Source organism: Borostomias antarcticus, assembly GCF_949987555.1.
Source record: "Borostomias antarcticus genome assembly, chromosome: 3".
NCBI classification, from domain to species: Eukaryota; Metazoa; Chordata; class Actinopteri; order Stomiiformes; family Stomiidae; genus Borostomias; species Borostomias antarcticus.
Window position 1 is genome coordinate 10595605 of NC_140236.1, and position 18842 is coordinate 10614446.

At 43.3% G+C, this 18842-nt stretch overlaps 2 protein-coding genes across 3 annotated transcripts; both read right to left on the minus strand.

Moving 5' to 3' along the window:
* Positions 1–5721: 5721 nt before the first annotated feature.
* abtb1 (ankyrin repeat and BTB (POZ) domain containing 1) lies at positions 5722–14914 on the minus strand. Its single transcript, XM_084461712.1, has 12 exons — positions 14717–14914; positions 12464–12526; positions 11877–11932; positions 11095–11239; positions 10781–10940; positions 10524–10569; positions 10233–10349; positions 9344–9456; positions 9133–9231; positions 8654–8821; positions 8207–8407; positions 5722–7888 (listed from the first exon to the last, which is right to left on the minus strand). Exons 1-12 carry the CDS (start codon positions 14770–14772, stop codon positions 7682–7684), a joined length of 1431 nt encoding a protein of 476 aa, XP_084317838.1. The 5' UTR covers positions 14773–14914; the 3' UTR covers positions 5722–7681.
* A 215-nt stretch (positions 14915–15129) lies between these two features.
* Positions 15130–18660, minus strand: LOC311329721 (deoxyribonuclease-1-like). Of its 2 annotated transcripts, none has more exons than XM_084461624.1 (10): positions 18416–18660; positions 18220–18305; positions 17687–17775; positions 17516–17572; positions 17008–17120; positions 16466–16578; positions 15967–16124; positions 15777–15873; positions 15547–15676; positions 15130–15389 (listed from the first exon to the last, which is right to left on the minus strand). In XM_084461624.1, exons 2-10 carry the CDS (start codon positions 18298–18300, stop codon positions 15265–15267), a joined length of 963 nt encoding a protein of 320 aa, XP_084317750.1. In that variant the 5' UTR covers positions 18301–18305; positions 18416–18660; the 3' UTR covers positions 15130–15264. The 2 variants fall into 2 exon arrangements, with proteins under 2 accessions (XP_084317750.1, XP_084317749.1); XM_084461623.1 differs by having other exon boundaries at positions 17486–17572; positions 18416–18657.
* Positions 18661–18842: the final 182 nt, after the last annotated feature.

The following is an 18842-nucleotide window of genomic DNA, read 5'->3' on the forward strand; positions in this document are numbered from 1 at the left end:
ATGATTTTTAAAGAAACTGTCAGTTGGATGTGAACTGTATAATCGTCAAAGCTTTGATAAAACATTTCATAGGAGCCTTAATTAAGTTAATGTGTCTCATCATCATAAGCAAAATACTCAGTCTTCAAACAAATTTGGTTCATACTCATTACATGTTTAGAATGCAGAAGTGCAGCTCTTAGTACCCCGACAAAGCCTTACAATCAAGCCAATCAATTGCAAAGCAAAGGTTGTTGTCAAGTCACCCCGTCCCTTGAGTTTCAGTGCTGGTTTCCCCTAAGAACAATACACTCTGTCAACAGCACCCACTGTTTTCTGAGACCTAAAGGGGAAATGGCCCAAAAACAGGAAGTTGTTTCAAAACAACACTGTTTTGCACACTGTGTTACTTTGAATAAAACCTAACTTGAATCTAAAGTAGTTGAACATGTAACAGGAAACTAGTGCATTGGCTTTCAAGAAAACCTTTGGCTTTAAACAAAAACTTGAACGAAAGAGTGACCATTCCACATTTTGATCTCCATATCGGTGTACAGTATGTGTTACCATAGAAAGTGTGCATTTCTTGTCTTAAATTGTCCATGTCCATCTTGTCCTGTCTGTAACCTGGGTCCTAGACGTGCATGTGCAGGCCTATACAGTCCCCTGTTGGCGGTCTGAGGACACATGGGGACAGCGTAACCCTCTCTCACATGCAGACTCCAAGTCTCACTGACTCCAGAGCCACCAGTTCTGCTTTTGCCTGCCAACTCTGACTATATTCAGAGGGAGAACAACACACTCATTAACAGTATGATGTTGGTATCATGCACGTATTAAACACAGTTGCTGTAAGTAAACAAATGTGCTTGTATAACATACTTACTCTCAATGTAACATACTTACTCTCAATGTAGAAATAAAGTGTGCATACACTGTTGGTGTATAGGCTCATCTGTGTTTTGGTGGCTAATGCAACCCTTGTGATGTCTAAACGTTCTGTATACTCCCCTTGTCCTAAGGAGAGGGCAGTGCCATCAATGTTAAGGGATGATTCCAACTAGGGAGATAGAGGACAGTGAAATGAAAAGCTATGGGATAGGGGACTAGGGAGCTAGGGGGTAGGATACTAAGGAGCAAGGGGGTAAGGAAGTAAGGAGCTAGGGGGTAAGCGATTAGGGAGCTATGGGGTAGGGAGCTAGGGGTTAGGATACTAGGAAGCTATGGGGTAAGGAGCTAAGGGGAAGGGAGCTAGGGGGTAAGGAGTTAAGGAGCTAGGGGGTAGGAAGCTAGGAGGTAGTGGACAAGGGAGCAAGGGGTAGGATACTAGCGAGCTAGGGTGTAAGGAACTAAGGAGCTAGGGGGTAAGGGACTAGGGAGCTAGGGGGTAGTTTCAATAATGGTTAGGATATCTCAACAACACTGACCTCAGAACCATCTAAGGGCTTCAAAATTCACAAAACCCATCTTCTCCTGCTCTTCACCCATCCCATCGTACTTCCCTCAAAGGCAGCCAGAAGCAGAAAACCTACAAAATGACAACGTCACTTCACCATTCTATAGTCGCTGGGACGCTGGAGCGAGCAGTATTTTACGCTAGAATTAGCCAAAACGCAAAAGAATAAAAAATCTCCAAAGTCCCCCCCATAGGGAATCAATGGCAGTCCCAACTGAATGGGTTTCAATGGGGTTGTGGGTCTGTGGGTCTCATAACTCGGCCAATCAAACAGGTCCAATCCGCTCATGGTTAGGCTCATTCGATTCTGTGGGCCGAGACGAGTCCGAGGACACCCTCCTTCTCCTCTCGAAGGGTGGGTCACGCCGTTCTTCCGGGCATAGGAGGAGGCCTCAAATATTGGAAGGGCCTGTCCCGGAGCTGGGCATATGAACAAAGGCAATGCACTTTTTCTAATGTTGGGGTCACTCTTGGCAAAGTCACCAACTTTTAAGTTCAAAACACATCATCTAGGGGGTTTTCTCTGCTGTTAAATGTAATTTTTGACCTTCAAGACACAAGGGTTAGGTGAGTGTACATGGTTTAATCACATATTAGTGGGCCAAAGTCATGTGAAGTGTAAGCATATGACTCCCACACAGTGCAAGCTCTCCAATAAACGGAACTCAAATAAAATTTGAATTCAAATTGCACTATAACGACCACTCATGAAATGTTCAACCAGGCATTGGCCTAGGCATGGCATTGAGCAGGATTGAGGAGGAGGAGGTTAAAGGACCACACCCTGGGGCTAATTACCTCTCATCCCCTCCTCAGTCCTTAGAGGAGAAGGAATTAGTCCCACTGTGTCGTCCTTTCACTTCATGTGATCCTCTTGGCAGCAGCTTATAGCTCCACTCTGTCAGGCTATGTACAGTCTATACAGTAACCTCTCGTAAATAACTCCTGGGCGTAGGACAACTAGGTGTCACATTTACATCTGTACATCTCAGAGGTTATGGGAGAGTACAGTGTGTTTCGGATGGCAGAGAGATCCTTATCGGCTATCATAAATCATACAGTATCCACAGCAATCTGATTGGTACAGCGCTGTAAAAGGGAGTGTTCGTGTCGACTACGTGACTGAAAGGGATGACTTCCGTCTTTGTCTATTTGTACCAAAAACATGGCACGGTGTTGTGAGGAGAAAAAAAAGGTGAGGATTAAAAAAAAACGTTGAGCAAAAGTGACAGTTGACAGCCGGGCATAGAGGAGACCGAGATTAGAAATGAAGGGAAAATGTGGGTGAGAGATAGAGAACAAAGAGATGAAGAACACTAGAAAATACTTAAAGATGAGGGCAGAGCAAAGGGAGAAAGAGGAGGAGGGAGAGAGTGAAAGCCTCGCGGGTCAAGGCTGTGGCTAAGTATCGAGTCTTACCATTCTCTGCCTTGGCAGTAATCCTAGCTAATAGCAAATTGGGATATTGACAGTGACAGTAGCAGTGAATTGTCTACCACAGGCAAACAGCCTGACAAGGTCAGCCAGAAAGCCAATGTATAATGAACAACTGTACCATGTGCTACCTGCATGTGCTATTTTGCTATGCAAAAGTGTAATATGTGTAAAGGTGGAACATGTGCAACTGCTGTATTGTCCTTGATTAATAAATAATTGGATTGATTGATATATGTCATACATCTTGGATAGATATATCTTACTCATGAATCTGAGTCCAATGTGTATCTGCTCACCCAAACTACCAACTACCAACCATCATCAAGCCACCTGCAGCCCTGTACATCTGTTTACATTTTGCAATTTTTGTTGTTTTGTCCTTGTAGCATGTTGATCTACAGTGTAGTCATTTCCCAGACAAGCTGACCAGTACATATTGTACAACCTCAGTCACACGTCTTCGGAACACCGCCCATGCCATTTAAAGTCATATTAATTCTAGAGGATCAATTGTGGTTGAAAGCAAAGAGAATTCTTTTGCTAAACAAAGAAGAGTCTTTACTCCCACGCACAGTGCTGCTGACTAGAGGGACTTGAGACATGAGAAAAAGGGGGGAGCGCTAGTAAATTTCCACCAGCTAACAGTCTCTGGCACTGTTGGGAAGGAGGAGAGACTTGTTATTGCAACCTTAACCACACTCTGGTGTCTATGCTCAATGTGAGGGTGCCAAGAGTGCAGGCATATTGCTTGCATGCCTCACTACCACATCCAACTTCAATACCTCAGACCAGAGACCAGGGGTTTTAGACAGGAACAGAAAGTTACACGGACGGCCGTGAGTTTTACACCGAAACAGAAAGTTACAGGGACCACGAGTTTTACACCGAAACAGAAAGTTACAGGGGAAAGAGCAGCAGGGTTTAAAAGGACTTTTTGTCCCTCCAGATGGCTGGCGGAGTTCTGTGCACTCCCCTGGCCCTCCGGAGATGGATGTCATTGTGGAGCTCCAGAGTAAGTCAGGCTTGTGATGAGTCAGAATCCCACTTATTTTAGCAGGCCTTCCCTCTCCCATCTATTTCTGCTTTTCTAGTAGCCATTCCCGTCCTCTCTGCTTGGTTCCTCTCTGTCTTCATTTTGACTCAAAATACAAGGATATTGTACGTGATTCATGACCATGCACTGACCAAAACAAAATGCAGTTGTTTTTTAAAGAACACAGTGTCTGGGGGAGGTCATAGTTGCAGCTCGTGGTTACTCAAGACAAGTGCATGGTTTGCTTTTAGTTTGAAAACGCAATGTGTCACTGTCAGAATAAAATAAAAACGTGAGTTGTTGGATAACGATGCCTGAGTTTATTATTATGGCATGGTGCACATCTGCCAGTGAGTGCTATGGATGTGAACGGGTTAACATCATGACAGCAGTGTAGAGATTCAATGATGTTCTTGTGTTCTTGTTTCACCAGCTCATCCTGTCTGTTGCCATGGCAATTTTGTCACTTGCAGAGAACGAGAGCATTATGGGAGTCGGGGAATACAGTAGGATCCTTCTTATCATTGTCCCTCAGAAGAATACTTTTCAGGAAACAAGGTTTTCAAAAAGGACATAACAAAAACGACACAGCCAAAAGAGAACCCTTCACTTGATTAATTGCCTGAGAGTTAATTTATTTATGGGTTGCATGTTCATGACTGCGTTTCTGTGTGTTGCATGTGTCGCATGTGTGATGCATCAGACTGCACTTTTTTTTTTAAAATATAATATAAAGAAAACCTCATCGTTGTGCAGGGCAACCACATACTGTACCAGGGGGCAATACATGAGGTTGAGTCATGTAATTTGCTCACCGAAGTATTATGCAATCATGGTAAACTAAAAAGACTCATAAATACCCCCTTGTCCCAGAGTGTTATAAGTCTGAAATCCTACAAACATGAACTTTCCCATCACCTCTCCGAGCCCTCAACCACAGAGTTGCTTAGGAACAACCATAAACCATTTGTAAGGGCAGCTTGTTGGGGTCGTAACAAATTGTGATGTTTACTTTTGCCTTTTCAATATGTACGCCTTTTAAGACACTGGGAACTCAGCCAAGGGCTTTGTCCTTTAATGGATTACGTTAGTCTTTAGCTTGAACTACGTTGAACAGCTTTGCCCACAACTTATTCCCTCTTGCATTTTTTAGCCTTTTCTGTTGCAGACACTATTGAGAAAGCCTTGGAACATTATAATTACCTCTGAGGTCCTTTGAAAGAAGAGTGACTGTGCCCATAGGGAGGTAGAACAGTGCAAACTATTAGAGGGCGATCACTATTAGGCTACTACCCACCACACACACACACACACACACACACACACACGCACACACACACACACACACACAACCCTTGAGTTATGCCACCTTAAACATACAACCATCCCTCACCTTGTCCTGACCTTTTCCACACCTTTGTGGGCTCCTGATAAACTAGATGTGAAATGAGAGCTGAACACAGTGGAGGCTGGTCTAGCTGCTGGCAGAGGGCCCACATTGTAATGTCCTCATGAGTAGAGAGCCTTGGTAACAAGGTGAATGTCTTGCATTAATGTATGAGAAAGCTCAGTGTTTCCCACTTAATGACTTTCCCTGCTTCTGACAAACATATTTTCTTCAAGACAATGCCTCAATGTGTAGACTAGAGCAACTTAATGAGGACATGGCGCCATCTTGTGAATTCTATTGGTAAAAAAGGCTTCAGGCTATTGTAGAATTGTCAACCTTCTGTATAAGCAGCTGTGTGATCATATTGTATGATATATTGATCAGAGATTAGGACAAATTGGATTTTATTTTTCATTTTATTTTTTCAGCTTGACCCTGGATACTACATGTGCTCGGAGCATGATAAGACACTGTTGCAACAGATAAACAAAATGATATGCAGCAAGATTTAATGTCAATTCTTGAGGCACTGTATCCTAGTGCCACATTGGTAAAGGGGTTAGATATGTCAGTGCTAGCAGGAATCATGAGCATTTCAGTGGGGTACACCACAATGGGTTAGGAAGTTCATTTGATTTAACATCCTCCAAAACTCAGGTGTTAAGTATACCACATTCATAACAGATATTTGTAAATAGGCATTATATTACAGACTGACTGGAAAACTGGCAAAATTTTTCACTATGTACTGTATAGAGTTAACATGCATTTCACTGTATAGTTAACACATTAAAATTAAAAACAAATATTATATTCTTACCCAGGGGTAAATTTGTGGTTAGATTGATAACAGAAAATACATATTTGGAGAGATATTGACATGGACAGCAATGTCATAGGAAGAACCAAAAAATCCTAGACCTATGTGTGCCCAGAAACCTTGTCAAAAGGCAACAACTTTTTAAATGAGTCTTAAATGAATACGGACTTATCTTGTCTGGTTGTATGTGTATGTACAGTACATGCACATACTGTGTACAGTATGTGTACACAGATATAACTGAGATCCATTCAGATCCATAACCAGGTATTATGATTTAATAAAACAATGGTTCTACCAGTAACAAAATTAGATTCTCAAGGGTTTTTCAGAGGGTTCTCCTATAGGGACAGCTGAAAACCCCCTCGTTTTTTTTTTTTAAAGAGTGTATGGTTGCCCATACTGTGTCATGCGAGGCTAAGTTCACTATAGTCAGAGCATGAGAAAAATTAAAATTTCAGTTAGGTTTAATTCAAGTAACCTTATATATTCAAGATACAAGCTCAGGTTACATTACTCTCTAAGGGACTGAACCCCAAATGAAATTAAAACACTCAAGTGCGTTCATTCGATTTTTGAAAAACAGCAAAATGTGCATCATTTTTTAGAATGGATTTTCCATTCGAAAATGAAGATGGTGTCATGTGTTCAAAACACTAAATAATTATTTTTTTAAATCATTATATTTATAAAGCACTTTTCATTGTGAGACCATCTCAAAGTGCTGATACTATCATGAGACTATTCTGCTTGGCTCTTTAAACAAATCTTTTGTCTGACTTTTTCATCAAATAGAAACCAAAAAAAATTATAACATGATTTTGTTTACAAACATTTGGGACAAAGGCTGATCTTATCTCTTTTATATTTATATAAACAATATTCAGCAATGTAGCTAGCTGTATTACACCTAAGTATATCTATACCTATATCATATAGCTACATAAAATATATTTTAAATAATATATTCCATGGATAATGTGTAACATAAACAATGTTAGCATGCATTCAAAACCAAATATAATTCATAGAATGATACCCATCCTGCCTTCATTTTGAAACTTTAAATGGTGCTTTCTTCAACAGAGGGATCTTTCAACACATGCAAACCCGGTGTATTAAATAAACTGCATCAACTTGAGATTGTGCTTAGCTGAGATATGCTGCTCTTGTATGTATACTGTACCTTTTACATTCTGTCATGCTTTGTACTGTAGATTAACCCCATTTCTCATTCGACATCATCCTAAATTCTTCTCCCTTTCACAACACAAGTGAACACTCAAGAGTTTGTGGTGAGGAAAACACCTCCCAATAAAATACAAACGGCCCAATGCTAATGCTAGCTAAGCCAGCGTGAGCCACTCCTCCATCAGAGCCTCCCCTTTAACACTCCAGGCTTTCAGAGCCTCCCCTTTAACACTCCAGGTCTTCAGAGCCTCCCCTTTAACACTCCAGGCCTTCAGAGCCTCCCCTTTAACACTCCAGGCCTTCAGAGCCTCCCCTTTAACACTCCAGGCCTTCAGAGCCTCCCCTTTAACACTCCAGGCCTTCAGAGCCTCCCCTTTAACACTCCAGGCCGATACTGGACAGGAGCTGCTCAAGGGCTTCCAGTTTCTGGTTGGCCTCCTCGATGGCGCTGAAGGTCTGAACGTTGCTGGTGATGTGGAAGCGGATGTCGTCCACCAGGGGGATGGAGTCCGTCTCGTGTCTGTGCTCCACCGCCTCAGCATCCTCTCTGATCACCTCAGCAAACTCCACCTGTTCAACCAGCTGGGCGAGACAGAGGAGAGAGATGGAACAACTCCAGAATCTCCTCAGCTCATCGCTGCAACCGTCTCCTGAGCGGTTCAGCATTTTTGACCGGTATACAATTTGGTCGTTTTAGCAGATTCTTACAATGTTTTGAGCGAGTGTTGGGGTTAAGTACCTTGCTCAAGTGCACAACGGTAGGCAATGATCGTGCGACCTTTCATCACCAGTCAGACGCTCTAACGACCGAGCTGCCTACCGCCCTGACCGCTTGTTCCCCCCCGCAGGGCGATTGTCGCTTCGAATGTGCCGTTAGTGGAGACCCAGAGACGCACCCACCTTCTCTATGATCCTGGCCATGTACTCTGTACACTGGTCCTCCAGACGGGACAGGCGGAAGAGCCGGGCCGTCTTCCAGACGTGCACTATGTTGTCCTCACACAGCGTCTTGGCCAAGGTCTTCCCACACAGGCGCTTCAGGCCTGGCAGCAGGTACATGTCGGCCACACACAGCACGTCATACACGTTCTCTGGAGTCAGCTGTACACACACATACGCGCGCACGCACACACACAGAAGAGGCATAGGGAAGTCAGATAGGACTGATAGGAGCATATGACACATGTTATATACTATACTGTAAAAGCAATTTCAGGCCGATTAACAACCAAGCGGCCAGGCGCAAGTCCAGGCTGCCGCCACGTTGCTTTACCTGTCAACACCCTCTCAGATACCCACACGCTGGCCTCGGCCTCGGGCTGGATCCCGGGGCGCGGCCGGACTAACCTCCGTGTCGTCGCTGTAGATGTAGTAGAGCAGGCGGATGAAGATCTGGTGGGAGATGTTGTGGAGCGTGAGCACGGGGGTCCCGGGCTGAGACTGCAGCACCTCGCCCTCGCTGAAGTGGTCCTCCAGCAGCGCTCGGAAGTAGTCGCTGCGTCCGCAGAAAAACGCCTACGCGCGCACGCACACACACACACACAGAGACAAAGACAGAGACAGACGTTCAGGTGAGGTTTGGAGACGATGAGCGAATTACATCTAAATGACGTGTCATATCTACTGTGACTAAAGAGTCTCTTGCACACCAGGATACAGTCTCGGTGACAGGTGTGTAGACAGAGTACGTATAATGACGTTTAGAAGGTCACTGACCGAAAAGTTGCGTTCACCGCTAAACCGATTCCACTGAGCAAGTGAGGACAGTGTGCGGCTGCTTCCTTCATATCTACTGTGGCTTCGACCACAGGCTCTGCGCTGAATACCTTATGACAGAGGAAGTTGAACCCTTCGACCCGGAAGCAGATGTCAGAATAACTAGGGAAGTTGTCGATTCTGTCAAAGGGAAGCTCTCCAAATCCAACCTGCAGGAAAAGCAGGAAGAAAATATACACGTACTGTAAGGAAATTGTTTGAAATGAATCTGTAATAGTACAGTATATGATATAAAAGCTATAGTGTATACTGAATTCTTACTCTAAGCTCTGGAGGGGGAGCACAGTCCGCCAGCAGAGCCATCTCCTCCTGTAGCTGACATTTGTGAGGCTCCAGGGTCAGCACCTTCACACAGATCCCTGGCTTGTTGGACACTATGGAGAAAGTAGACAAGAGTCGCCACAATAAATGGCTCTCGGCAGGACTGGACTGGGTGAATGTTTCCTACCGGGAAATGTAGCCCCAGTCGGCCCACTAGCCAAGCCGACGCGGTGAGATGGAACACCTTCAGTTTCGTTTTGTTGACGGGGGGGGGGGGGGGGGTGCTGCTCCGCGATTTGTTGACGGGGGGGGGGGGAGGTGCTGCTGCGCGATTTGTTGACGGGGGTGTGTGGTGCTGCTGCGCGATTTGTTGACGGGGGGGGGGTTGAGTGCTGCTGCGCGATTTGTTGACGGGGGGGGGGGGGGGTGCTGCTGCGGCTCTCTGACGGCCCACGCAAATGACACCTGAAACTAACAGAGGGAGGGGTGGGGCCTACATATGATTGGGCCAGCCCAGTGTCAGTATAGAAAATGGACCAATGGGCCGCTGTCCCTGCTCTATGGGCCGTTCGTTAGCTCGTTTTTTTAGATCGGCCCACAAGTAGGTCCGGCCCACCGGGCATTTGCCCGGTACGCCACATGGCCAGTCCAGCCCTGGCTCTCGGGCGTGGCTCTAAAGGGGACTTTAGCATACCTGGCAACCCTCCCGTTTTTCCCGGGATTCTCCTGTATTTTACCCTTCTTTCCCACTGTCCTCCTGTTTTTAAATAAAGGTTAAATACGGGAAATTTACGGGGAAAAAGTGAGGGTTGCCAGGTATGCTTTAAATTCACCAACATGCTTCCCACTGAGAACTTGAAAGCAGTCGGTTAGGAGGAGGGGGCCTTACCGAATTCATAGACCTGCTTGCACTTGTTCTCCAGCTCGTCAATGAGGTCCCCCATCTTGCACTGCTTGGCCAGGCGCTTACAGTCCTCCACGTGGCTCACGTCAATGTCCATACGGCCTGGAGGTCAAGGGGACAGTCCACTCAAAAGCAATATATATATTGTATAACATCATGTCAAGAAAGTGTCCCCAAATGGACATGTTTATAATAGCGTAGTACACTTATCATACTCCGCAAATACACATTCTGCTCATTCATACAAAACAGACAGCCCTTTTGGTAGATGCTCACCTGTGTAAAGGTACTGCAGCATGGCTCTGAAGGCTGCAGGATTAATCTGAAACAAAACATTTGAAGTGTGTAAATAAATACTATTTTATCATAACCATAGTAAATACCATATTAATCGTGGGCCGTGCTTGTCACAGAGGAAACAATTAATTCAAGTCATACTACATGATCACCCTGCTTTGGAATGTAACTATCCACGTAGACAATGTCATGCCAAAGAGGGGTTGGGAGGGGGGAGGGTGTAACATGGCACCTACCAGTGGGTGTTTCAGAGCGATCATGTGTTTCCCTTTCCACTTGGTCTCAAACATGGCGGTGAAGTACTCTGAGCGAGCGCTGAGCACACAGCGGTGCGCCTGGAACGTCTCACCGTGAACCAGGAACTTGACGTCACTGAAGTGACCTTGCTCCAGTAACCTACATACAGACATGACAGGTGGATTGGGATATATGAGAGAGAGGAGAGAGAGAGAAAGAGAGACAGAGAGAAATCAGGGTTAGTGATGCTAAACATTTGCTAACCTCACAAGTGAGAAGACAAATGAATGACTTTGTGGCAACGGCTTCTTACATGTGTAAAAAGTAGTCATAATAGTCCCGCTGCATGGTTTGAGCTGAGATACACTTGTAGTCCTTGAGCAGGCGTCGGATGGAGTCACTCAGAGAGCCATACATGCACCTCTCACCATCAAACGTGTTGGCTTCACACTTTGCTCCTGCATGCCAAGATGGAAAGAAAGAAACTGTTGCCAAAACAACCTAATATGGCCAAACCAACGTGACAAGGAAAAGAACTGTCATCAAAACAATGCAATATCAATCCAAAGTTCCAGCTGCTTACTCTGGAATTATTTTGTCTGCTCATCAGCTGCAAGGAGCTGCAGCTTTGCCCAAAATTAGTGGTTGCCCTGATACAAATTAGTGGCTTCCCTGATACAAACATTGCTCAGCTTTGCCCAACATTGTTGCATTCTATTGTCCACCCAATAGTATTAGCTAGCTAGCTTGCAAACAATAGCCAAACCTGGACTTGCCACACAACAGGTCCGCTATGTTCGGGGGGGTAATATAAATGGGCAATTACTGATTGCTCCAACGGGTATCAAGACTAGCAGATAAGTTGATTGGATGGGCTAAGCTCGAGTGATAGCAGATCTACAGTATTTAGTTGGTGTCCATAGTGCTCCAACTGGTATCAGAACTATTCAAGATTGGTAAAAATGAACTTTGGGGAAACCCATGGAGAACCAGGACTACATAGCCTATTTAACTGCACCATATGTTGTACAGTTAAACATTGGTCTTTATTGGTGAATATAACAAGGAAGAAAAAAATATAAGTTCAAAACTTACCATTGGCCAACAGGTACTGGACCAGCTCCTCATGGCCACAGAGACAGGCATAATACCTGTGGGACAACAATGGATGGACGACACTCCATGATGGAATTTGCCTCGGGACCTTCGAGCGTACATGAGCCCCTTAAAAATATGTTGCAACCCAACCAATAACCCATAACCCATAACCCATACTCCACCCAATAGTCAAGGGTTTTCTCTGTGGGCATATTAAGGAGAGGGACACAATGGATCTCTATGGGCATGTACAGTATATGCCCATAGAGATCCATTGTGTATTTAGCTGTGACATGAATAATGAGCACTAACATCTCAAGAGTGCAAAGTCTGTCAAAATATTTATATGGACCATTGTATATGATCGCAAATAACCTTATAACAGGGCTTATGATGTTAAATACCTGTACCAAATGACTCATTTAAGTTAAATATGTAGTGTTGTCATATTATGTACTTAACACTCAAGTCAATATTTGCTAAAGGCTACATATGTGTACATATGTGACCAGGATGAGGATAGCTTGATTACTATGCACCCTGTAAGAGTAAGACGGAATGAACTAGGCCTAATCGATACTCACAACGGGGTGCTGTCCCATTTGTCTCTTACATTGAGGTCCACATCTCTCTGTTCAACAAGGTAGCTGGAAAGAAAACACACTGATCTTAACAAGTTTGCTCACAATCTACAAAATAGGCACTAGGATCCTAGTGTGCTACCTTCCTCCAAGGGCAGCCAGGAGCAGGGACCAATCCAAGTGCTCAACATTAGAGATGGGATTTATGGCTCTTTGAAGGGAGCCGGATCTTGAGGATCCGTTCCTTTCAAAGAGCCGTTCTAAAGAATGGCTCATTTTTACATTTATTTATTTTTAAGAAACCAGCCTTGGGATGACCCATTTTATCTGGGAAATAATCACTGGGAGGAATGATAGGGTAATATTTGGATCAGAATCATTCAAACTTAGACCTCCAATATATATTCTATTGGTGGCATATTCTGAAATAATGATTAGGCTATAATTTCATTTGGTAATGGCTTGTGTGGACATTTGTGGTAGGGTAATGTGGGGTAAAAGGCCCCCCTTAAGGAATATGTTGATTTTATGATAAATTAAAATACATTTGGATATTTATTCAATATGTACACTTTGGTCATGATTACGCCAAAGTACTTATAAGAGTAATATGTTGGGACAGTAGATACATTTTATGTTATAGTACAAAAACAAAAAAAGTATTATTACCCCACTCTTGGGGAAAAGCCACCCCCCTCCCCCTCGGGGCAATAGGCCCCTTTTAATTTGGCCCCCAAATTAAAAGGTACAGTGTGCAAACCCCCTACCATTGGTTAAAACTTGTGATATTAGTAATGTTGTCATATGACTACTTACAACAGGACAGTGTAACACCAACAGTGTAAAAATGTGTCTTGAAAAGTATGATAACATAATACATTGGGCTGAAAAGGGTTCAATAATTATGTAATATTTTGTATCTAAAATCAGGAGGCTAAAAGTCTTTAAGGTATTTAACATTTATTATGAATATGATTTAATCCACTTAAATAATGAATGCAAAGTAGCAAACGGGCCTCTGGGGCCTTTTGCCCCATTAGAGGGGGGGCCTTTTGCCCCAAAAACAGTCCCATGAAAAAAACGTCTCTTATTAAAAAACTATTATGATTTTTTTCTCTAAACAAGTGTATTATTTCTTCTAAGCCCTTCCTAATGACATAACAAAAATAAGTGAAGAAGTCTAATTTCATTACATCATGTTAACAACTTTTTCAGTTTGACCAAAAATAAGATCAAATTACCTCAGAATTGTCCCAGTGGAATAATTTGACCTCGAAGTGATGGGACCTTTAAAGTGCATTGCGCAAGAGTAGCAGTAGCCAGGGAATGTGTTGAAATTAAATTGGGCATCATATGGTGGTTTTGTGGAGAAATACAGCAGGGAGGCCTTTTACCCCGGGGGGCCTTTTACCCCACACTACCCTAAACATACCACAGGGTGGCGCCACATTCCTCTGCTTTGACAGCAAGATTTTTTTTTGGATTTACCCTTTGTATAAAATGTGTTTGTGTGTAAATAAACCTGACTTACGTTATTCACGCAACACCTAAAAAACTAAGCAGGCTACAATGAATGACTGTGCATAACAGCTTTTAGTGCCACATTTTCCACACAAGAATACAGTGAAAAAAGAACGGCTCCCACAACTGCGAATCGGTTCCCATCGTTCGTTTTAAAGAGACGTTCAAAAGAATCGGATCGTTCGCGAACGTCACATCACTACTCAACATGTCCAATCTTGTACAGGGACAGACAGGAGCGCGCTCAGTTATATTTGGGTTATTTTGGGAGGAAACCCTTGTAAACACGGGGAGAACATGCAGCGTCCCAAGCTGGAATCGAACCGGTCCTGCAGGACCTTTCTTGCTGTAGGCGACAGTGCAAAGCACCGTGCCACATATTGCTATTGAATTCTCTAAAAGAGTTACTTATAAAGATACCTCTACTATATACGCTTTTAGAAAATGTTTTTCGAAAAGACTGACTGCATCAATGCAATCCTAACATTGCTTACTTGGCACCACATTACGTAGTGCTAGCTAGCATAGTTACATTGGGAGGATGGGCCTTGAACTAATATGAAGTTGACCTACTTAGGCTACTTTTCCACGACATTTCCACGACATGGCACGTTCCTACAACGTAAAACATAAAGCAAGCTAGCACAGCTAGCTACTTAGTTATGCAACCGTTTTAGGTTACGCATAGCAACATTCTAACAAGCGGAAAACAAGACCAAACAGGCATCCATTTACCTGACTCTAGAAATGTCGCCCTTTCTGCAACTTGTAAACAAATCGTATGCGTCCATCTCCGCAACGGTTTCGGCCCTCTGTAATGCATTGAATCGGCCTGTCTAGTGGACAGGAGTAAGTTACCGAGCTAATTTCGCTAATGTAAACAAATTGTTTTTCGGGAGAGCAATGGAATCCAACGTCCTAGATTACCAGCAGTGTTTTGACGTTTGTTGACGTTTCAACAAGTCAGGCGACTGCAAAGGAGGAGGGAGGTTCCAAAACAAGGCTTCTTTTCCGGTTTTAACTGCACAATGTCAAATTGTCCACTTGAGGTCACTATCACCCTTTTCCCCAAATATATTATGTCTAGTATTTTATTATTTCCAAGGTTGTTCAACAACAAAAAAACAACAATAGACACAGATATGTAATTTCAAAAATACCAGTTTCTCTCTTAATCATAAAAGACAATAAGGCTACAATAAACATACAAACATAAACAAACAAACAATATTAGGATATGTTATTTAAAAATATCACAAACAGTTTTTCTCTCATTCAGAATACTACTCAAACACAGCAAGCTTGTGTTTGAGTAGCTTAATCTCCAGGTTAAGTCTTTCTTGTTCCAACAGGAGGTTTTCCTTCTTCAGTTTCAACACGTCAACATGCAGGCCCTCTTGCACATCCACTGAATAAGAGCAAACACAGTGTGTAAATAGTAAACAGTATCTACTGTAAACAGTGCCTACCACCCCACATTCTATGACCTATGGTGACCTCTTGGCCAAAGCTAACAGAATTAAAGAGAAACTGATGTAGAGCTATTTCTTGTCTGTGTTCCTAACCTGTGGTGGGTGGGATGACTGCCTCTGGCCGTGACTGGCCAAAGTGAGCTCCTCTGCTCCGAGTGGGCTGAGGTGGGGGCCGGCTGCACAGCTCCAACTCAACAGGGTAGTGGTCACTTACTTTCAGGGCCTGTGCGAAAGTATGTGTGAAGTGTTGAGAAATGAAAAATTAGTCACTGTAAAATAAATAAATTAAATAGGCACACACACAACAGCAACAGAGAGCTCACCATTTCCTCTGTCAATCCAAACTCTGTTTGGAAATTGAATGGCTTGGCTGAGTTTGGCACGACTGCTTCAAACATATCACGTCCATACACTACAATCCTGAAGCAAGAGAGTTTATTATTTCACAAATCTGCTGATCAAACATAATCACATAATCACATGATGGAAGGTAGGAAGCTACCGTTCCCATACCTGTCGTAGGTGTGATCGTTCCCCGTGTGAGCAGTGGTATCCATATCATCACCAATCAGCCAGTGGAAATTCTTATCGCTGCGGATGCGGATCTCCTTCATCTGCCTATCAGTTACATAAGCTCCGTCTGCGTTGAAGTCCCCCAGGATCATGATGTTCTAGACGACATATTAGATCACTATGTCATCTAATGCTGTACACATCCTCCATGAGTAACCACAACATGATGCCTTGGTATTGGCAACTACGCATGTAACATCTCTTGTTACTAACACCATCCGAAACATTTGCAATGATTGTCCAACAACATGCAGCATGGGTCTACACACGCAGTGTCATGATTTTGATGATCATTTTCCATTTTGAGAACAGTATTTCCAACCCAGCATCTGATGTCAGACGGAACCTGTGATTAGTCCTGGTAGACGGTACAGATGGCTCCAGCCTGGCCCTCCGCTGACTACCCTGAGTAACGCTACAGCAACACTGTCAAACTCACGTCAGTCTTCCATTTGTCTTGTACAGCCAGGAAGACCTCGTAGAGCTCATCCAGCTCCTTCTCCGAGTCTTCTGGTTTGGTGTGGACAGGGATCAGAACCAGGTCCTTCAGCACTGCAAACAGGAGCAGATGCGGTGACTGCTATGAACTGTAAAGTTCGGTCAGTGAATAGTAGCATGATACAAGTTGATAAACCCATCCTTTCCTAAATACAGTGGTCTTCCAGGCTTTGTCTAGACATAACATGTAGCCAAGTCTCCTCCTGACAAGCCAAACAATAAATACCAGCCGAGCATTAATAGTCAGGCTTTCTTTCAGCTTCATCAAGGCATGCCAAACAACTGACATTTACACCTTACGATTACATCTACAGTGGTAAAACCAGGGTTTGAAACAACAAAGGCACTGTTGTACGGTTTGAAGCCCAGAGCTCCTTCCCTGAACCGCTCTGTTCTGCATTAGGGACGGATGAGCCTTTGGCTGAAGATGTGTAGAGTGTATACAAAAACTAGGCTATTAAAAGTTGATTGAAAATGACCAACCTGTGTTGTGCGGTCTGAAGTGCAGAATATAAGGCTCTCTGGCAAAAGCATCCAGGTCATCCACTTGATTGTCTTCATACTGGTAGGAGTCAATCAGGTCAACCACGTTATCCCTGCATATGACCAACACAACCAGTATTGTTCAGTTCATTTATCCATCCATATTGTTGTTGGTAAAGATAAAGAAAAGGTAGGAAAGTTATGTTAAATGGATAGTACTTTATCAGTTTCCTCAGTTTTATTCATTTTCATTCAATTGGTCGGTTTTATACATTTTAATGTGTAAATGTATGGTGTTTTTGTATGTATTTGATACATTTTAATGTGTGAATTATGTCTTTGTATTTATTTGATTAATGTATGATGTTTTTGTTTTGTTTTGCTTTGCTTTTTAACCAGGGCACCAAATAGACTCTGGTCTCAATGGGCTCCCCTGTTCAAATAAAGGTTAAATCAAATATAAAATATAAAACTTGACCTGTAAAGAAACAGGAACTGTTCCTTATACCTGGTCCTTCCCAGACGAATGCTGAGTTTCAGAGTGTAGTGGGTTCTTGTGTTGACTCTGAAGAGACGCAAATTAGTGACATCGAAGGGCTGTGGAAACTCAGTTATTCAGGGAAAGAGCCTTTCAACAACTCCTTTTGATTAGATAGGAAAGAGCGACATGTTATTTCACCTGTTCAGCTCTCTGAGGAAACAGTTGACAGATCCTCCACTCACGTCCACCACTTCCAGAATCACGATTATGTCATATCGGGACACAATCTACAACAGAACAAGGAAGCAGACAGTGATAAACTGAAGACAGGTGAGACATCACTGTCAGTTTTGGGTGTGCACGTTTAAAATGTTTTGCATAGGCCTAATTAAAATTGCACCCTTAATTGCACTTTTTTTAATGGGACGTTCTTGTCCCATCTTGTCAAGACAGCTTCAACTGCCCAGTGGCCTATATGCAATTCATAGTATAATGCTAGTGATAAATAATGTAGCCTACTGACACGCACACCTAAGACTACTTATAGCCTAATCGAAATGACACATGGTTTTGTTTTAGATATTTAGTAAAGCCAAACTGCCAAAAGATGTCTGCAGATGTAGCCGATCCTGTTTAGGCTAACACTCTGGTTTATAGGCGAATTGGATGCTGTTGGTTCAGCTTATAAGGCTATAAACCCTATAACATAAGATCAGATTTTATCATGTTACCTTGACCAATGTGGAGAGGACATCTCTGTCAGACACCTTGGCCAGTCCAAATCTCCTTACGTTGAAGGATGCGATCTTCATGATTTCTAACAGTTAGTTAATGAAAATTAATTCAAACTCACATTTTTTGGCGAGGGGTAGTCAACATTGGAGTTTTCCTTCAATATTCAAAAAATAAATAAAACAATCTACTCACGTATGCCGTGGATGAAGGGGAGTGCTTCACATAGTCTACACTGAACTGTGGAGATGGGTCTGGCGATGCGAGATTACCAAGTAAATAATGTATTGGCCAACAAAACCGACACTAGATCTACTCTATAGGCCTAGGCTACGTCTCTTTTATATGGGTGGTAATTGTGTAATCTTAAGACACACCTGGCAACAGTCGTCCCGTCTAGACTGCCCTGTGAGGGGAGGGCCAAATCATAATGTCCCATAAGACATGATAATAGACCACATTCCATCCAGTCACAGGTGTGACAGGACTGCCTTTGTGCTGCCAGACCAGTTTTACGTCCACAGTGCCCTTACAGCACCTCACCTGAAAGAACAAGTTCGACATGTCATGTTGTATGGCTGTGCTGTAACTTTAACACACGTAAGTTGCATTTATGATGCCT